This window comes from Stylophora pistillata, chromosome 13 (assembly GCF_964205215.1).
Source record: "Stylophora pistillata chromosome 13, jaStyPist1.2, whole genome shotgun sequence".
NCBI lineage: Eukaryota > Metazoa > Cnidaria > Anthozoa > Scleractinia > Pocilloporidae > Stylophora > Stylophora pistillata.
Genome location: NC_142531.1, coordinates 22080307 through 22100211, shown reverse-complemented (window position 1 = coordinate 22100211; position 19905 = coordinate 22080307). Strand labels below are relative to the sequence as shown.

At 37.4% G+C, this 19905-nt stretch overlaps 2 protein-coding genes across 9 annotated transcripts; both read left to right on the top strand.

The window, feature by feature from the left end:
* Nucleotides 1-464: 464 nt before the first annotated feature.
* LOC111327701 (ectin) lies at nt 465-6752 on the top strand. Of its 3 annotated transcripts, none has more exons than XM_088742604.1 (6): nt 465-625; nt 3139-3279; nt 3519-3747; nt 4213-4282; nt 5370-5518; nt 5828-6752. In XM_088742604.1, the coding sequence occupies exons 2-5, from the start codon at nt 3153-3155 to the stop codon at nt 5511-5513; spliced, it is 570 nt and encodes a 189-aa protein (XP_088598730.1). In that variant the 5' UTR covers nt 465-625; nt 3139-3152; the 3' UTR covers nt 5514-5518; nt 5828-6752. The 3 variants fall into 3 exon arrangements, with proteins under 3 accessions (XP_088598730.1, XP_022787677.1, XP_022787676.1); XM_022931942.2 differs by lacking the exon at nt 465-625 and adding an exon at nt 2024-2214 and having other exon boundaries at nt 5370-5525; XM_022931941.2 differs by lacking the exon at nt 465-625 and adding an exon at nt 2033-2214.
* A 447-nt stretch (nt 6753-7199) lies between these two features.
* On the top strand, nt 7200-19679 carry LOC111327699 (Golgi-associated plant pathogenesis-related protein 1). 6 transcript variants are annotated; one of them, XM_022931933.2, is made up of 9 exons: nt 8773-8865; nt 9123-9298; nt 14617-14740; nt 16633-16764; nt 17227-17265; nt 17354-17582; nt 17896-17983; nt 18653-18812; nt 19482-19679. In XM_022931933.2, the coding sequence occupies exons 2-8, from the start codon at nt 9284-9286 to the stop codon at nt 18803-18805; spliced, it is 780 nt and encodes a 259-aa protein (XP_022787668.2). In that variant the 5' UTR covers nt 8773-8865; nt 9123-9283; the 3' UTR covers nt 18806-18812; nt 19482-19679. The 6 variants fall into 6 exon arrangements, with proteins under 6 accessions (XP_022787669.2, XP_022787670.2, XP_022787672.2 ...); XM_022931934.2 differs by lacking the exons at nt 8773-8865; nt 9123-9298 and adding an exon at nt 7200-7323; XM_022931935.2 differs by lacking the exons at nt 8773-8865; nt 9123-9298 and adding an exon at nt 7291-7436.
* The last annotated feature ends 226 nt before the right edge of the window (nt 19680-19905 follow it).

The window sequence follows — 19905 nt, the reverse complement described above, 5'->3', positions numbered from 1 at the left end:
TAGGTGAACAATGGCCCAGATATCCACTTAACATCAAGAGAACATTTTTCTAGCTCAGTTTTCGTTGATACAGTAAAGAAAAGAGCTTTGGATTTTCTCTGCCATTTTCTCACCGAAACAAGCGCGATTTAGTCATCTTAGATTGAGGGACGTGTCCTGGCTTTGAAACTGTGCAGCGAGAAGAAGTCGCGTTTCCTCAGGAGAATTGCTTTTTAAAGAAGAGCGAGGTTCCGGCATTGTTTGACTTAGTAGTAGTGAATATATACTCTACACGCAAAGCTTTTTACCAATAGTAAGCTTTGGAGATTTGTAGATTTACACACAGATGTATTTGTAGGCGATTAGAACGGATTTGCTTCCACGCTCAGTTTCACAAAGGTTTCCCATAGCGATCTTGTGAGGGTGGGACATTTGTTTTCCATCCATAAATCTTCTTTTTTTTTGTTCATACAGTTTCGCCTTAATGTAAAAAATGACATCTACTGTTTCTCGAAAACCACAAAAATGTCTCAGAAGGACTTTATAAGAGCGATCCACTTTCTATATGATTCATTCGCTGGTGTTGATGATTGGGTAAGTTTTTCTGATCCTCGAAAGGAGAAAGACGAGAAACATTTTTTGCAAGGTAAGATAATTGTCGGACAATTTTAAAACTGGTGATCTATCACACAGGTTATAGAGACCGAGATTTTGTAGTGTGAGGAACAAGATTTCGTGATTTGTTTTGTTTAGGAAGTTTTTGATTCAGTCCGCAAATGTGGCTTGAACTGTTTTCAGTACTGTGTTCAGGCAAATTGAAAATGACATAACTGACCGCTTGTGACATCGCAAAATAAATCATTGAGTGGACTTTAGACTAGAAGGCTTACTTGGGATGGCGTCCCTTCCTTCTTCAAAGTTGCAATTTTTAATCGCTCAAATGCTAAAGATTTAATTTCCTATGATCACACCCTCTTGAAGCAGAGCGCGCCCGCGTTAAGCGCATTTGATTATGAAAAACTGAGTTCCGTAGCTTTGTCCACGACTTTGTTATTCAAGTTTTGTTTCATTTCTATCTCTGAACTTAAATTTTAGAAACAAAGATATCTTTTCATCTAAAAGTATTCGTAATGTGAATGTATTCGGAATTTTATTTTTTAAAAAATATTCTCAAACTTCTGACGCAGAAAATTTTACAATGAGTCGTTTAAGGATCATGCACGCGACTTTCGCCAGCACAGCTCCACTTACAATTTGATAAAACATGTTAACTGAGATCACATTCGCCAACCAAATTAAGCCCCATTATCATATTTCTGGTAATTTTCCTTCTAAATTACTAGCGGTTTATTTCTAAGTTGGCATCCATTACCCCAAACACTTCTTATTTATGTATAGCCATCAATTAGTTCGACAGGTCGGTAACTATATTACTGTGGTTCGTTATATCTGTCGCGCCTTCGAACATATTTCCCGCCCAAAATAAGAATACTCTTGCGTTCTCGGGTGATCAAGTTCCGAATGAAGCCAAGCAAGTTAACAATGTAAATTAAAATTGGGCTTATTTGCCGGAGGGCAGCCCTCAGAACAGAAATAATATGATACTTTGATCAAATCAATAAGTGAACTACATATTGATTAAAAGCAATCGTCAAAGTACATTTGAAATATTTTAATATTTAAAAAAAAATCCGTCCTACTGACTTTGATATGTTCATGCTAAATTTACACGTAGGAGTTAAGTCCCTTTGTTTTTAAGTGTCAAAGTATTTAATTTAGCTCAAGTGGGCTTGGGCCTCTTGCAGTGACACAATGATAGTTCTTTTCAAATTATAAAATGCGCTGTTTGAACAATTAATTATTACTCGTAGCCTTTTTGTTCTATTGACCTTCGGACACCTCGGAGCCAATCATTCGGTTATGCCTCGTTGCAACTTCACAAAGCTTCTTTATGGGCTTGATGGAAAGGCGGGATTAAAAGCTTTTACTGACAAATCTTAATATCTCTATATATGCTGTAAAAGAAAATTTTGATTGGCGTCTACTGTGTCATATACAAATGGAGTAGGTGGTTATCAGCTATGATCCTCTAAAGGTTGATTCATTCCACAACGGTCATCAGAGAGGACGGTTGTCAGTAGAGCTCATTGAGAAAAAAATTTTCAAAGTGTTGGCGGGCAGGTTTCTTCAGTAGGCAAGCTTACAAGCAAAACACACCTAAAGAGTAAAACCGAGGTGAGCTTTTTATACGTATCATTGCAAGGTTAAACACCTCCTGGTTAAAGCTTTGTTCTGTGGGAAAGTAAGCATCTTTTCCCTTAGTATTTCATTGCGCGATACATATCACTGGGAAGCATAACTGAGTACACAAATTCATGGATGAAAAGTGATACAGACCCTCAAATATGTTTAAAAAATAAGGCTTTTTTCAAACCTCATGTATTAAAGAGGTATGATTTTAAAACCATGTCGTAGGAGAAGTCGACGGAGCTGAATAACGTATGCGCATCGTTGGGTTTTGCCGCGGAAAACGGATTTTTGAGTAGTTTGCAGGGTTGATTTCCAATTCTCTTGCTTCGATGCATTGTTTTCCTTACTGCTTTTCTTTTAAAGAACAACCTCTAAAAACTTGGTACACCCCCTAACAATTTTCGAAAATTAATTTTCTCCTTAAAACCTCTGGAAATAGGAAAATGCTTTTGACGAAAACAAAGTTCTTTGGTTTTAAATGTCGGCCCTCATTATTTTTCGCTAATTTTGCTAAATTTTAGACACTTGAGCCCTTTGACGTAGCATTTAATTATTCAGCACTGTCGGAGAAGTCAATTTTTGCGCGCTCAAATAAGGTTCCCGCCAAAATTGAAACCATACGCTAATAAAAGCAAATAAACATCAGGAGCCAAACAGGAGCACGATAGACTGCATGAAATTAATTCTTAACGCAGCGGAAAATTTCTTAAGCTGTTTACAAGATTTTCTGCTTTCATCTCTGCAAGCGCGAACGAATGATTCCAGCAAAATTTAAACGAGGACTGTCGACGAAATAATACTTGTAAAAAGATGTCGAATTAGATAAAATATAAACTATATCAAAATGTGAACAGCTTTTTACTGTAACATTTTCCCCTTTTTTTCTTTTTTCTTCGATATCAATTCTAGAGTAACCGGGAAAGATGTTAACTCCAGTCCTTGTATTGTCCCTCGCCTTTTTCTTCTGTGATGCTGCCCAAGGCCGCGTTGGCTTTCCATTGCGCCGTTTTCCAAGCGAGGATAAACTGCAAATAAGAAAACGAAGCTCAGGTAGAGATCAAAAGAATATTTGTCGTTTCAAGTACCCATAAGGTCATAATGATTAAAAATCTCTCTTTTGCTTTCATTTGAGCTCGGAACAAGGTTTGAGTGCATTAATCTTGATCCTGGAAGTCATTGGAGCCTTAAATTCTGCGTCTCGTTTTGAGTAGATTTTTTCCTTTTGTTCAGTTTTTTTTTTGCAACAAATAACTTTGAAATTATTTTATCCTTGTATCCGTAATTTGAAGTGGATGAAAGCGCATGTCTGGAGGCCCATAATGCCAAGCGCGATCTACATAGCGCATCGCCGCTGACCTGGGATGGCAATCTGGCCAGCAAAGCTCAAGCCTGGGCAAATCACTTGGCTAGTATTGGATCTATGCAGCACGATCCGAATGCTGACGAAGGAGAAAACCTGTTTGTATCATACAGTTCGGAGCCTCATTGGAGTTCATGCCAAGACGCGGTAGAGGAATGGTAAGAGTCAGCACGGGACCACCAAATTTAAAACATCAAAATATTAAGGCTCTTGATAAATTCTCAAAGATTGTATTGTTGTACTCTGGGCGTAGTCTCAATTTATCTTGCCTTTTTTTTCTGGGCAACGATGTAGTTTCCATATTCTAAATTAAAGAGATTCCAGGGTTAAAGTTTTGAGGTTAGCCCTTCGTTAGAGAGCTTATCATTGTGGTTCGCGGGTCCACAATCCACAATTCCTCGATTTACATTATCAACCAGTTGACGAAACCAAATTATCTTGTGATAACCCCCACCGACACAGCACCACAGTTTCTTTAGAAACTTACTCTCTTTATCCGTCTCGATAATGACAACAGCGAGAAGAAATAAGAAAAAATCGCAAGCTTTGCTGTGTTTCTCAGGGTTCACATGTTCAGAAAAGGTGCTGCAAAATGTGCAAATCAGTTTTTCTTTCATTTGTAGGTACGCTGAAATAAAGGATTATGATTTCAACGATCCTCGGTTTTCCTCTAAAACTGGTCATTTTACGCAGGTAAACGCACTTTTGCGCGCGGACTTGGTTTGTGCTGGAGTTGCATTTGCAGTGTTTATTGCCGTAATAGTTATTATCTTGTTGCCGAGTGTTTCCAGTCAAGCATGAACACCTGGCAGTAATGAGTTTCCAAAAAATGAGACTTGAGACTCACAAAAAGATAATCTTGCTTTGAAATCTGTACCTAGGGGAACGTTCTCCACTTTTAGTGCCAGTCTTGTTCTCGAGGGTCCTCTCTCTCCTCCTGCCTCGAGAAGGTATGGAGGAATTAGGACCTGGGAACGAGTACCAACCTCGTTGTCGGGGTCCTCTCTCTTCATCCCTCGAGAAGGTTCGGAAGAGAGAGGATCCTGGGAACAAGTACCAACCTCGTTCCCGGGTCCTCTCTCTTTCTCCCTCGAGAAGGTATGGAAAAGAGAGGATCCTGGGAAAGTACCAACCTCGTTCTCGGGGTCCTCTCTCTTCCTCCCTCGAGAAAGTGCGGAAGAGAGAGGATCCTGGGAACAAGTACCAACCTCGTTCCCGGGTCCTCTCTCTTTCTCCCTCGAGAAGGTACGGAAGAGAGAGGACCCTGGGAATGAAGTTGCTTTAGTACATGTGCATGGCCGTTGTGACGTCATTTAAACGATCCTCAGCAACTTCTTGTTCGACGAGCTATTTCCAAGATTTACAAATCATCGGTTTGAAAATGAGGATAAGGGCAAAGCTTTTGGCATAAAAAGTAAATTTTCTCAGTTTCATTCGATTCAAAGATGATTAACTCACTTCCATAAGGAAGGCTGGGCTTTTAGAATGGTTTCAATAGGTGTTCTATTCAGTGCAATCGCCTTTTAGCAGGAAGCTCAGCTATGATATTCTAACACATCACCTTTCTTCGAAATTTTATACCTGTTTCTTAAGGTCAAAACTGTATATGATCCACAATGTATTGGAAGAATCTAAAACAAATGATTGAGAACGTAGATATTTAGACGTTGGTCCAGTCTAATTGAAGTAGTTACGAAATCACAAATGTACGTTGTTCAAATTAGCGTAATTCGTAATTCGTGTTTGGGAAGAACTATGCACTTTGTTTTGCAATCCACAGGTTGTGTGGAAAGCAACTACTAAACTTGGGGTGGCGAAGGCGACAGCTCACCAGGGGGGGTTTTACGTAACCTACATTGTCGCTCGATATTCTCCACCAGGAAACTATCAAGGGCAGTTTGCTGAGAACGTTTCGGAAAACTGAAAATGGTAATGAGTAAGTGATTCATATAAAGGTGATTCTGAGTTTTGTGAAACTATTTTATTGCCTGGCAAGGCTGTATGGAACCAATCGATGGAATGTACAGCGCAGCAGAAACTATGCACTGTATGTGGAGAACCCTGCTGTTAGAAATAAATAGTCTATCAAGGAAGAGAAACACGTTAATATGAAAAAAAAAAAATGCTCTATGTTGTCTCTCAAAAAAAATTTAGAGCTACTTGTACGTCCTTCGTGAGTTCAGGTCATGGTAGAAGGTCGATGATGAATATAATAGCTTTTTCTGCCTTCTTTCTTAGATGAAGCAAGTCGCTGGATTCAGTTGATGTATGCCTATTTGAACTGTCGTGCGCACCACAAGGACAAAAGACAGTTACACTTATAGAACCATTATCATATTTAGTTATAATAGACATCGTGACTAGAACACTGGTAGTTAGGAGCTTGAAACTTTGACCTTTTTATTATAAAGGGATACCGAATAAAACAAAAACAAAAACAAAAACATTTGTAGACGTTTGACAACTCCTAACCGGCGGAATATTTGTCGCTTACTGATTTTGGGACCTATATATCCTCTGGAGAAATTTCTTATCGAAAGATATCTTGTGGTACTTGGTAATCCTCGCACGACAAAAACCCCACCCCACCTGAATAAATTCATAATTCATGTACTTGTAATTTTTTCAAAAGGCTTAAGATGAAAAGCTAAGAAAAAAAAAAAAAAGAAAAACAACAACAACAACACTGTGTGTGCGAAGTTAAGGAAATGTCCCTCGAAATTTAGCTGAAAAGAACTGATTTTTAAAAAATTACCCTTTTTTAGTTTCGTGCGCCAGTATTTCTGTCATGATTAGATATAATTGATAAGATGACTTCAGCATTACAGGTTGGAGCTTGGTGCTAAGTGTTTCTTAGTGCTCAATTTATCGACCAGGGGCCCTTCTATCGGAAAAGCTGAACAATTCGTAACTAAAGTGGAAAGAGACTCCAAGCCATTTATCTCATCTGAAACAAATTATTTCACATCCTTAGTTGATTAGTTCAATTGTTTTTAAACTGTTTTCTTAGGTTCAATGCGGGAAGGAGATCTGCTAAATTGACTTCGGAATTACCTTTAAGTACATATTTAAATCCGGCAAGACTGTACTTTATAACACAAAGTGTATGGATTATTTCCTGCTAATTTTGCCGCAATGAAATAATAAAAAATCGGTAGTCGAATGACTGAATAAAATGTTTTGGAAGTATGTTTCTTATTGACGAGCTGAAAAGTACCGGAAATTTAGTGGGAAAAGCTTCCGTTCGGGAATAATGGTTAGATTGAATTTATTTTTGTGTTGATGGAACATTTGGTGATGTTTTCGTTACACTTAAAGCAAGAACTCTCCTCAATATTAGGAAACAAAACCATAGCATGTCACAAACAGCAGCATGTCACAAACTTATTCCAAATGTTAGAAAAAAGAATAAGTTCCAGTTATGCAATATCTACAAAGAAAAGTAAAAAGGCCAAATTCACAACAACGAGACTAATTTCAACAAGGGTGCATGCTCAAATTTCCATATAGAAGCATTGGTATAATTTTTCCAACCACTTAACGATATCAGAAAAGAAAATTGAAAATGTAAACACTAAGGGCGGTTTTTTGTAATTTTTTTTCCCGCTAATTCATATCTTGATTTTGGTTACTCTCTTGCGTGTATAGCACAACAAAAACATTTCTCACCAAAGTCGATCAACTTTACATTAAGATTCCATTTTTCTAAGACGTTTTTGATCTGGGAAGAGAAGGTCAGTGTATCTTATGGGCCACATTGTAATCTCGCAGGAGGATTTATTACATTGTGAGAACCTTTTCAGACCATTACATAACAAGATATTGGTCATCATTTCTCGAGTTTAAGGTGCGGCTTTTAAAATCTTACTTTAAATGGCTGAAAAAGAAATTGCTGGAGAATAAGTCACACATCACTATAGGTTACTTTTGTTAATAAGGAGCAAGTATCGCCTCAAATGTTGGCATTTTTCTATGCAGAAAGCACAATGAGACAACGAAAACAAATACGCATACATTAAGTTTTCTTGAACGATTAAGAATCGAGAGAGAGGAAACATTTCCTGCTAAACGAGAGAAAACGTATTACTTTTGTGCGTAAAAGAATGAAATGATGAATAATATCTGGGTCACAACCTAAAGCACATATTTTCCTCTTCTTTCCCTTTTTCAAAAATTACGTCTTGAAGGGTTTTTCAATATTTCCTCACGGATATTTTAAAGTGCAAGCTTATGGAACTACACCATGGTTGCAGACAAAAACATCGCCAATAATTATTGCCTATTATTTTGGAGACGAAAATTTATTTTTCAAGTTGAGGAAGTCTTTGCTTTTTTATTTTTGGCTTCTGTGGGAAAGCAGGTGTCTCAAGTCCCTTTCAGGTTGTTATGAAAATGACAACCTTGATCTGATTTCATAATCAGTTGTGGTCTGACTGTGATCATATCTTCAGTGAATGAGACTGTTACAAAAGTATACTTGGGAATGACAGAAAAATTGAAACTATTTTTTCTTTTTTTTTTTTTTTACAATTATAGAATACAAAGTTTGGGCAGTAACCTGCATCGAAATCCAGATTTTGTGTTCTTTTGTGTGATAAAATTGAAATTTTTTTCCTAAAAAAAAAAAACTGTATACTATTAGCAGACTTGAAGGCGCTGTGAGTTTATTTTGTTTTGTGACAAGAGATATATCAGTGTTCGGAAGAATGGCAAATGTATTCTGTATATAGAAAAAGAGCGTGCGCCTTATCAATGTGGAACTTCAGGAAAAAGGTTTCCAAGATTAATGGATGAATCATTCCTGAGGGTAGCTTAAAAAGTGGTTTGACTATGTTTCAACTTGTGTAGTTCAACGAGTACATTGCGACGCTGATACATATAAAATTTTGAAATATATGATGCAAGACTCGTTCATTCATGTATGTTTTTGCTTTTTTTTTTAATAAATTGGGAGGAATCCTGGAAAAACTAACTAAACTGAAATTATTTCCCGATATGTCATAACTCGTACCCAAAGTTCGACATATCATTTTCGTTCTTTCATTTAAAACTTACCACAAAAACCACAACTCCCATGAAGCTGAAATATGCTTCTTTTCTTATCTACCCACACCACACAGCAACTATTTAATTGAAAGTGCAACTAATAGTTGTCATTCTATCATAAAAGTAACCCGGCACTCGCTTCAAGTGGACCATTTACTGAGTTTTAGTTCGGAGAAACATTCTTGCACTAAAGGAGGCTTCTTCATCTAAAAGTAGGGAGATTTAAAAAGGTGAAAAGTCTTTGTTGTAATTTCTGCGAACAGGTCATAACTTCGCCTCTTTAAAGTTATAAATTATATCAAAATTGTTGAAAACTTTTATACCGAATATTTCTTAATTGAGGCAGCCTGGTTATTACCATTTCCTAAAGTGATGCTCTGTTTACATTTATTTACTCTTTTTTTTTTCTATCGCAGTTATTAAATTACCACGATTTCTTAGGTTTTACCGCACTGTTTTATTTTTCTTTATATTTTTTGTCCATTAGGCATGTCATTTGTCATTCACCCAGATGATTTGCTGTGCAGTTAAATTTGAAGTTTCTTCCGAATTAGTACCACAAGCCGTTGTAGTACTTGAGTGTTACTACTATTTGACTCTTGACTTGGCTCTCTGAAACGAGTGAAACAGAGAGAGAAAATTCTAAAAATGCATATTAGAAGGGTAATATAAATCAAGATGAGATGCACGAGTCATTTTGTATAACTTTTTCGTCATTTTTCAAGTTATGAGCTTACTAAGTTTAGTTGACTTGATATATTCTGGCGTAATGTTAATTTCTAACTTATCCGCATTGTTGTAGTGAAGTTTCATGGCACTTTTCTCAACATAGTGGATAAAGGGGACTCTTTCTTGTATTAATCAAGGGTCTCCGACAATGGAGCTAACTAGCCGTTAGCCATATATAAAACGGCAAAAAATAGCCGTTTGGCGTAAAAATTTACAAATTTTAAGCGTTAGTCGTAAAATGTTTTCTTTTAATCACAAAGGAAGGAATTCTAAGCGTTAGCCGTAAAATGGCCAAGACTTTGAACTTAAGCTGTAAATCCAACTAAATCATTGAGACACCCAAATTTGTCCAGAAATGCATGCCGTAACGAAAAAGACAAAATTTCGTCAAAATCGTCAAATCCGCTAAGCTGATTTCGCTTTGACGAATGTGAGTTAAAGTCGCCAAAATCGTTATTTCCACCCAGCTAATTGCGTTTTGATCAATTCGACTAAGATTCGCCAAAATTGTCAAATCTCTGAACATTCAAACACTGGGTTTGACGGTTTTTACGAAATTTCGTCATTTTCGTAACTGCATGCATTTCTGGACCTAAGTGCCCCAGTTCGCACAAGCAAACAACGAGCCTATTGAAAAAGGTTTAGGGTAGAAGCTAGGAATTTCATCTACCCGGGAAAGAATCAGAATAACAAACATTTAAACTCTTGCACAGCCTTGATTACTAAGTAACCTCGCCTAAAGCGGCGAGGTTACCGGATGTGTCGCGGTAAAGGTTGTTCTTCATTAAGCCTATTTTTTTTTTTAACGTGCGAAGTTCCGCAATGTGGTAATCGGGTTTGTTTTATTTCGGCTATACATTGATTCTTATCGAGGGTATTGGCATCAATTGGGCAATCGTTGTAACGAACGTATTTGCAAATACTGATTCAATTGGAAAGCCTGTAGCTAGTTACTCAATTCATGTGATTTGTTCATTACCATAAACTTTCAACCCCCCCGCGTCCAATTAGAGTGTTGATAGTTGCCGAGGTACTTTTTTTGCCTGTGGTCAATTTCTTTATCAGTAACATCACCACCATTTTATCATATCTTCTGGAACTCTCCATGGGAAATAATTGCAGACTCGAGTTTGAACCATATTTACTGGAGAAAACCACTTGTTAAGCAATGTGTGATAAACTGAGAAGAAATGGAAAATTCTTGGAACCTTGAAGTTAAGCAGTATGACTTCCAAAAGTATAATCAACGAGAACAACAATAAACAAAACAAAACTGAGCGAAACCAAACAAAAAAATAACCTCGGCTTCATTTCGATTTTCAGTCATTCGACCATGGCACCTTTGCTGATCAGTTCATTTTCGGACCAAGTGATTTTTTTGATTATTTTATTTCGATAGGAATTGTATTAAAACTTGCAATGACGCCTCGCTGAATAGGAAGTCACGATGTCATGGTCTGATACTTTGCTCTAACGGTAAAGATCGAATCCGAAGCTAAATGACATTTTGGGGTTTGAAGACAGATTAAGTGCAGCCCACCAGCTTCGGGACATGCTGGAAAAGTATATCATAGCCGATAAAATAATTTTATTACACGACTCGGGCAGTCAGAGGGCCAATAACTAAAATCAACCAATAAAAATGCTCTATTGTCGGACCAATATTCTCTAAGTGTTGGACCGGGCACTGTCCCGAATGGTCCCGAATGATACCACACTTGTGTCCCTTTGAACCTCAGTCGTATAATAAATCTCTTATTAACCAAGCTTGCTCGGGACCGTACTGGAAGAATATCAGCCCTCGGTCTTTTTTGTACGGACCTCGCTGCGCTCGGTCCGTACTGTCAAGACCTCAGGCCGATATTCTCCCAGTACGGCCCTCGCGCTTGGTTAATAAGATATATGTATTGTCTATCGAACGTCATTTTGTTATTTTTGGCGGCAATTTCCCGCCAAAAATTTAAAGAAGGCGAATCAAGTTAATTATAAGAGAGACTCATAAACAGAGAGCTGTAAAAATATTGTAATAGGAATTGTTACGATTTGAAAGACAGTTTTCCTAAAATAATTTGGCAAACCCATACATTTATTTCATAAGCATGTTCTACAGCGCAAAAAATAATCAATGAAAGAAAAAAAAAAAAGAAATTACTTTGCAATCAATTTTTGGCGGAAATTTTCCCCTTAAAACTAATGATCACAACGTCAAAGGAAGTCGGATTGATTAAATATTCATCACACGTTACCTACTTAAGTAAAAACTTTACCCAAGTAGGTAACGTGTTTACTTTTGTACCACACGATTTCAAACAAATTATGATTTATCATGCATATATCTTAAGTTATGTTTATGTTAAGAAGTCCATTTAGCTATATGAATGATCTTCGCCATGTTGCTAACCTTTTGTGTAAAAGGATAGAGAATTCGTTTTAAAACAAGGAATTTAAGTAATAAAATATTTGTTATTTAGTGCGGGAAAATGAGATTTTAAAATGGGAAAGACGATATTTTATTCTAAGGTACGTACGGTGGCTCAAAGGGACAAAACACTTGCACAAATACAAAACACTTGCACAAATCGCAAAACACTTGCACAACTACAAAACACTTGCACAAATCACAAAACACTTCCACAAGTACAAAACACTTCCACAAATCACAAAACACTTCCAAAGATACAAAACACTTCCACATGTACAAAACACTTCCACAAATACTAAACACTTCCACAAGTACAAAACACTTCCACAAGTACAAAACACTTCCACAAGTACAAAACACTTCCACAAGTACAAAACACTTCCACAAATACAAAACACTTCCACAAATACAAAACACTTCTACAAATACAAAACACTTCTACAAATACAAAACACTTCCACAAATACTAAACACTTCCACAAGTACAAAACACTTCCACAAGTACAAAACACTTCCACAAATACAAAACACTTCCACAAGTACAAAACACTTCCACAAGTACAAAACACTTCCACAAGTACAAAACACTTCCACAAATGCAAAACACTTCCACAAGTACAAAACACTTCTACAAATACAAAACACTTCCACAAATAAAAAAACACTTCCTCAAGTACAAAACACTTCCAAAAGTACAAAACACTTCCACAAGTACAAAACACTTCCACAAGTACAAAACACTTCCACAAATACAAAACACTTCCACAAGTACAAAACACTTCCACAAATACAAAACACTTCTACAAATACAAAACACTTCCACAAATACTAAACACTTCCACAAATACAAAACACTTCCACAAATACAAAACACTTCCACAAATAGAAAACACTTCTACAAATACAAAACACTTCCACAAATACAAAACACTTCTACAAATACAAAACACTTCCACAAATACTTAACACTTCCCCAAATACAAGACACTTCCACAAGTACAAAACACTTCCACAAATACAAAACACTTCCACAAATACAAAACACTTCCAAAGATACAAAACACTTCCACAAGTACAAAACACTTCCACAAGTACAAAACACTTCCAAAAGTACTGTTTTGTATTTGTGGAAGTGTTTTGTACTTGTGGAAGTGTTTTGTATTTTTGGGAGTGTTTTGTACTTGTGGAAGTGTTTTGTATTTGTGGAAGTGTTTTGTACTTGTGGAAGTGTTTTGTGATTTGTGGAAATGCTTGTGATTTGTGCAAGTGTTTTGTATCTGTGCAAGTGTTTTGTGATTTATGCAAGTGTACGTTTTGTATTTGTGCAAGTGTTTTGTCCCTATGAGCCACCGTAGTACGACCTTGCTAAAAGATTGACCACATGTAAAATATTAATTACAAATATTTTAGTTTATCTTCAGTATATATATGACGAAAAATACTGACTATCTACGGCTCTAAAAAAGAAGATAGCAAATCCCATTTTCTTTAATTTTTAAAGTTATAATAGGAAGTCTGCGCTCCTTTTAAAATTGAATAACTCTAATTCGACTCAGTGACTTTTTTTAAGCAATCAAGGAGAATGCATGAGGAATGCATTTCATTGGGACGAAATCAAACACACAAGTCATTTAGTATTCTCTCTTTGCAGCCGCACTTCGATGTTCATGTTTCCGAAAATTCTGTCCTTGCATGTCTTTAATTATTCTGTATCGTTGTGAGACTTAAATCACTAAGAAAAAGTTGTTAGGAATTCTAAATCGTGTTTTTCTATCGTTTCATGCCTTTGAAGCAATTAAAGTTTTACAGGGGGAGGGGAGGGGAAGGATGAATTCGCCTCTGTTCATCATCTTTGGCTGTTTATGATTTCTTCTACATATTTATTGTGAATACATAGATTTATGGCGTCCAATCCACTCTCTCTCCCTAAGGGACTGAACTGCTTGAATGGCATAAACGAATTTAAAACTGGGCAGAAATTTCCGTGTTTTATTGTATAAAAACAAAAGAGAGAAAAGTGCAATGTTGCTCAAAAAAGTTGACTAAACGCGGAAGTTGTGCTTTAAAGCGAGAGAGGCACTTTAGGCACTTCGTGTTTTCTTGTCGGAGTCGAAGTTCTGAAGATTAAGTGTGTTGGTGTCGGGAATTCAGGGAAGGAGGAAAAAGGTAGACTTGGAATGCTTTGATTTGTTATGAAATGTCAAAGTTGACTGAAAGAAGATAAAGAAAAGAAACAAGAAAAAAATATCAGACAGTTTATTTTATTTCCACTTAAGTGATGTTGCGCTAGAAGAGAGCTCACAGACAGATCTATTGCTATCAAGTTCTTTATCCATTTCAAATATGAAAATTTTCAGAGCAAAGTAATTTATTGAATCAAACATGAATTGTTTGCTCTCTCTGCTCTGACGAGTACATAAAACGAAGCTTACAAATTTATCTTCAAGAGTGGAATAAAAACGCAAGCTTTAACGCTCTTATGTTTGAAATGGAAAGTTAAAAACAAAAATGACAGAATTTTAGACGAGATTTTTTAAAATTTCACTGTTCATTTCTATATTTACTTGAACAAGAAAGAGACCAAAATCTATTAATGATTGATGAACTGATTAAAAAAATTTAATCACGACCAGCAAAATATCCAACACTTAATCAAGGGATGTCTAGGAATTAAGACGGATTTTAAAAATTATCTCCCCGAATGATATAAAATTCGGCCTGCAGGTAATTGCCGACGTCTTACTCTAACTTATAGCTGACAAACAAGGAGGATTTCGCAATTCAAGTAAGCTGAAAATAGTTTTTCATTCCCCATTTTTATTTGTCACAGATGGCTTCGACAACGATGATAATGGTGGCGTTCTTGCCTGTGTTGATGTTGTCCCTGTGCGAATGTCGACATCACAAGCCTCCTAGACCTCCATTTCACTACTATAGCATTGCGAAGAAAGGCCGTGAGTAATTTTACATCTGTTCTCAAAAGGTTTTTAATCTTTGAATTTGAAAAGGTTAAAACGTTCGATCCTGAGTTATCAATGTTCATGTGACTTAATCAAGCGAGCCCGCTAGCTTTCTTTTTTTTGAAACGCACATTTTATCTTATTTTTTTTTCCTTTTAATCGTTTTGAGAAAAGGTTTTTCGCATTTTAAACAGTTTTCATCACAAGGTTTGGTACGTACCTTTCCCAAAGCCCAGAAAAGTAATCTAAAAGGTCGGAAAGCGTTACCCGATATTTTCCTAATCCAGCGACTACCATACGCATAATTTGATACTTTTCCCAGAGCCCAGAAAGGCATCTAAAAAGTCGGAAAGGGTAACTCGATGTTTCCCTAATCCAGCAACTACCCCCGCATAATTTGAAAATTCTAGCCAGCATAAATCATGACCCAATGAATTGACAAATCTTCTCTCCTTTGGTGGTTTCCTAAAAGCCCACAGTATGAGGCAAAAAACATAGTAACAATAAAATGTTGGATCATTGCGGCGCTTTATCAATAATCTTCATTTCATCATATCGCACAGAAACCGCTTTGGCAGCCAACAGCGCCTTTAATTCTGTTATTGGTTGCTTAAGACTAACTCAGTGATATGCAGATCTTAAAACAGAATAATGATTAGCTAATTGAGATACAGCAATCGGGAGTTTGATAAATAAACTGCAGAGCCACCTTCAATTTGAACTTACACATAGATAAAGTTGAGTCACCATGGTGACGTCGCAAACGCAAGTGATCGTCATGATTCGTTCGCCGAGACATGTTAGGCTGGTTCTGTTACGTCAATGAGCGATTCTATCAAATTTATTTTCGAGACTTGTGTTCGTTCATTCAAGCAACGGTGCTGTGAGCTGTTGTGAGTAATTGCAAATAATGTTTGGTTTTAACCGTTTACGTATATGAGCACGATCCTTCGCAGTAAAGCACTATTTGAGCAATAGTGAAAATCAGACCTGAAAAAAATTTCAGGCCTGTACGGGATTCGAACCACTGACCTCTGCGATACTAGTGCAGCGCTCTACCAATTGAGCTAACAAGCCAACTGGGAGCAGGCCATCAAATTAATTCGACATAAACCCGTAGATGATAGATCAAACAACAACAAACATATGAAACATATGTGTGAACTGCGGTTATGAGACGTATATGAGCACGATCCTTCGCAGTAAAGCACTATTTGAGCAATAGTGAAAATCAGACCTGAAAAAAATTTCAGGCCTGTACGGGATTCGAACCACTGACCTCTGCGATACTAGTGCAGCGCTCTACCAATTGAGCTAACAAGCCAACTGGGAGCAGGCCATCAAATTAATTCGACATAAACCCGTAGATGATAGATCAAACAACAAGGTCTGATTTTCAGGTCTGATTTTCACTATTGCTCAAATAGTGCTTTACTGCGAAGGATCGTGCTCATATACGTCTCATAACCGCAGTTCACACATATGTTTCATATGTTTGTTGTTGTTTGATCTATCATCTACGGGTTTATGTCGAATTAATTTGATGGCCTGCTCCCAGTTGGCTTGTTAGCTCAATTGGTAGAGCGCTGCACTAGTATCGCAGAGGTCAGTGGTTCGAATCCCGTACAGGCCTGAAATTTTTTTCAGGTCTGATTTTCACTATTGCTCAAATAGTGCTTTACTGCGAAGGATCGTGCTCATATACGTCTCATAACCGCAGTTCACACATATGTTTCATATGTTTGTTGTTGTTTAACCGTTTAATTGTTTTTTTTTTTTTGGCAACTTTTAGTCCGGCAGAGATCTACGTGCAGTAATTGTGTTTGCGATATTTCCTCCAGTAAGCGCTTTAATGTTTGCAACGATTTTTTTTTTTCATATCCAAGTATGCCCTGAAGGAGGAGGAGATAAACACGCCGGCTGTGAACAGTGGAAAAAACAAGGATACTGTACTCCAGGGCACCTTTACTTTGATTTTGTGTCGACCAACTGTCCTGCCTCGTGCGGTATTTGTCAAGGTTCGTATGGAGGATCATTTTAAAAGAGAGCTCCTTTTTTCTATTAGATAGAGTGCACTTTAATTGCGTGTCGTTGTCCCCAATCAAAAGAAATCAGCCAATAAGAACAAAGGAAAAATATCATAGGAAGCGCGGAAAAATGAACCGACTGACCAAGTCGCGATGGGTTTTAATTGGTCGAGAGGGTCACAAGAGGTGATTTAGGCCAGTAAAAGAAGGTGATTAAGAAAAAACAATGAATCCTGTATTATATTCCGTGTTATTTTTATCACTTAAACTAAGAAGATAGAAAGAGGTGAGGAAACGAATTAAACGGACAGCGCTTAATCCTTCGTTTATTAATCACTTACTTACACTAATTCCTCTTAATTTAATCACTCTTAGGGTTTTGGGAGTTTAATGCCTACCTATAGATTATCTTTAGTTCAGGAATTCATTAGTTTTCATTGTTTCTCATTTCAGCTCGTCCTACCCCACCTCCTAGGGCTCGAGCTGTAAGAGGTAGTGATCAAATAAACTTACTTCAATACTCATTTTCTTACTCTTTATCTAGTTGTACTCCATTAAATTCTTCCATTTTCATCGACAGTAAACATCAAAGAGTGTCTCAAGGCCCATAACGCAGTGCGTGCTCTGCACAGGGCTAGACCGCTGACATGGAACAGGACACTGGCCCGGAATGCTCAAGCCTGGGCTCTGGACCTTGCAAAGCGGGATAAATTCGAGCATGTCAGAGTGAGAGGAGAAGGAGAGAACCTTTACTACTCAGTGGCCAGTAGCGGAAAAAGAGCAACGTGCAAAGACGCACTTGAGGCCTGGTAACTAATTTAATTTAAAATTGTAGGAGTCAAGAGAATTTTCAAGTAGTTGCCCAAATGATTTCACTGACACAAACAGGATATAAGACTTGCGCTTGGCAATTAGGGCAAAAATTTTGAATGTGATTTTTGTAGACGCTGATTCACGCAAGCAGTATCGTGATGTGTTGTATTGGTTGTGTCGCACATGCGCACTATCTGTAGTAGATGTACTTGCCTAGGTTGTCTAACGTCGCAAAGATAATTTTCTTTCAGTTTTTATGCTTTTATGTCTTTTTATTAATTTTGTCAATCTTGTATTTTCAATTCTTAGGTATGGAGAAGTTTCTGATTATCCTTTCTCGCATCCTCCAAAATCTATTTTTGATATACCTGGTGTTCAAATTGGACATTTTACACAGGTGGGAAACCTAATTCAAAAACAAGTTTTTAATCTTCTGTGACACACCTCTTTACTAATGATAATTTTTTTCTCGTTTAAATTGCTGCCCAAGAAACGACGAAACCCACTGGTTAAAAAACTGAGTTTTGTATTATTCTTTATTACTTGAACCCTGAACCCTTTACACCCATACTCTCCATAGGAGAATTTGTTTAACAATCAAGAGCTTCCTTAGTTGGTGATCATTTCCTCTATTCTCACAACCTTAATGCGTGATTCAGGAGTGACATTGTAAGATGAAATTTAATGCTATTCACTCCTTGCGATAAAAGGGTCAAGAAATAAAGGAGAGAGGCAATTATGTGCATAAAACATATCTAGAGAAGAAGGAATTGATTATGGGGTGTCAGAATAATCATCTTTGCCACCAGGGGCTCCATAGCGCAAGCCGCCATGGTTTGTTTTCTATCATTAGAACCCATATTCTTCTTTCTATTCCCTACACACTTCCTTTGGAGCTGACAGGAGAATTTGTTTAATAATCACAGCCTCTTAAGTTAGTGATCATTTCCTTAATTCTCATGACCTTAATGAATGATTGAGAAGTATCAGTGTAAGGAGAAATTAGATGGTGATCACTTTTCGGGTCTTAAGGGTTAACGAGAAAAGCACGTTCTGTTCCCAACAGGTAGTATGGAAGTCTACCAGGCAACTGGGTGTTGGCATTGCTTCCATAAAGCGGGGACACTGGACCAAGACCTACGTTGTGGCTCGCTACACGCCCCCAGGGAATTATTGGGGAAGGTTCAAGGAAGAAGTGGGGGATATCACTGCTCTGTAATGAGACGGTAAGAGAAAGTTACTTACAAAAGATTCTCCTTAAAGCATTTTTTAACTCTCGGCTGTGATAGTGCACCTGGTTTGGTGCGTCAAGTAAAGCATGACTCTCGATATGGGAATGTGGTCTCCTGACAGTAAACGCGTGAGACTCCTGAGCAAGTCGGTCAGCAGTTTCACTAAGGCCTGATATTTTTAATATGATGTTCTTCTGAACGAGACATTTTTCAATTGAAATTTGGACCGAGTGACTGACAAATTCGCAGAGAAAGAAGTTAAGGAGAAGTAGGATGGCATACAATTTTGCTAGTGGAAGCAGCGAGTGGACATTGTTTAACCCCTCCCGCACATTTTTTATTTCTCTCCCCTTTAGAAACGCGTTTTACGTATTCTAATTGAAACTGCAGCGTTCAATGCACAGGGGGGGTCTTTTATCAATACAGAAATCGTGTTTCCTCCCGAAGGAATTCGAGACAGCTAAAATTGTTCTATCGCATGAATCCGCGTAGCTAAGTAATCGAAAGATAAACTAGCCGCAAACTCTGTACAGGAAGGAAATGCAAAGCAGGAATAAGATGCTTTTGGAATTGAGGAGTATCTCTCGTGGTTCAGTTAGAAAGGGATATCATGATAATCAAAGCTGATTGTACTTTAATTTCTCTACTTTTGGTCTCTTGCAGAGTTTGTGGTGATTCATGTTACTTAGAAGCTGCTCACGGGCATTTGGCATGTTTTATGTCTAGCCCAACAGAACAAGTGTATAATGCTATTCTCTGATTTAACTTCTAGACCGCTTGACCCCAACGTTCTTTTGAAATCTTTTTAGAATGTTTCCCGTCGGACTATAACGAGCGACAATTAAAAATTTCTTTTGAGAAGCCTGAGCCTCTAGAAGCTTGTGCCACTCCTACCGCTTTGGTAGCCTTCCATACAACCTAATAATTTAATAATAAAATAATAATAATAATTATATATTTATATTGCGCAAATTAACATGTGGATATGATCAAATGCGCATCACAACACTTTTCGGGGGACTTTGGCCGGACTGCATCAGCAGTTTACAAACAATCGAAGGAAACTTATTTGAAGATGCCCCCTCCC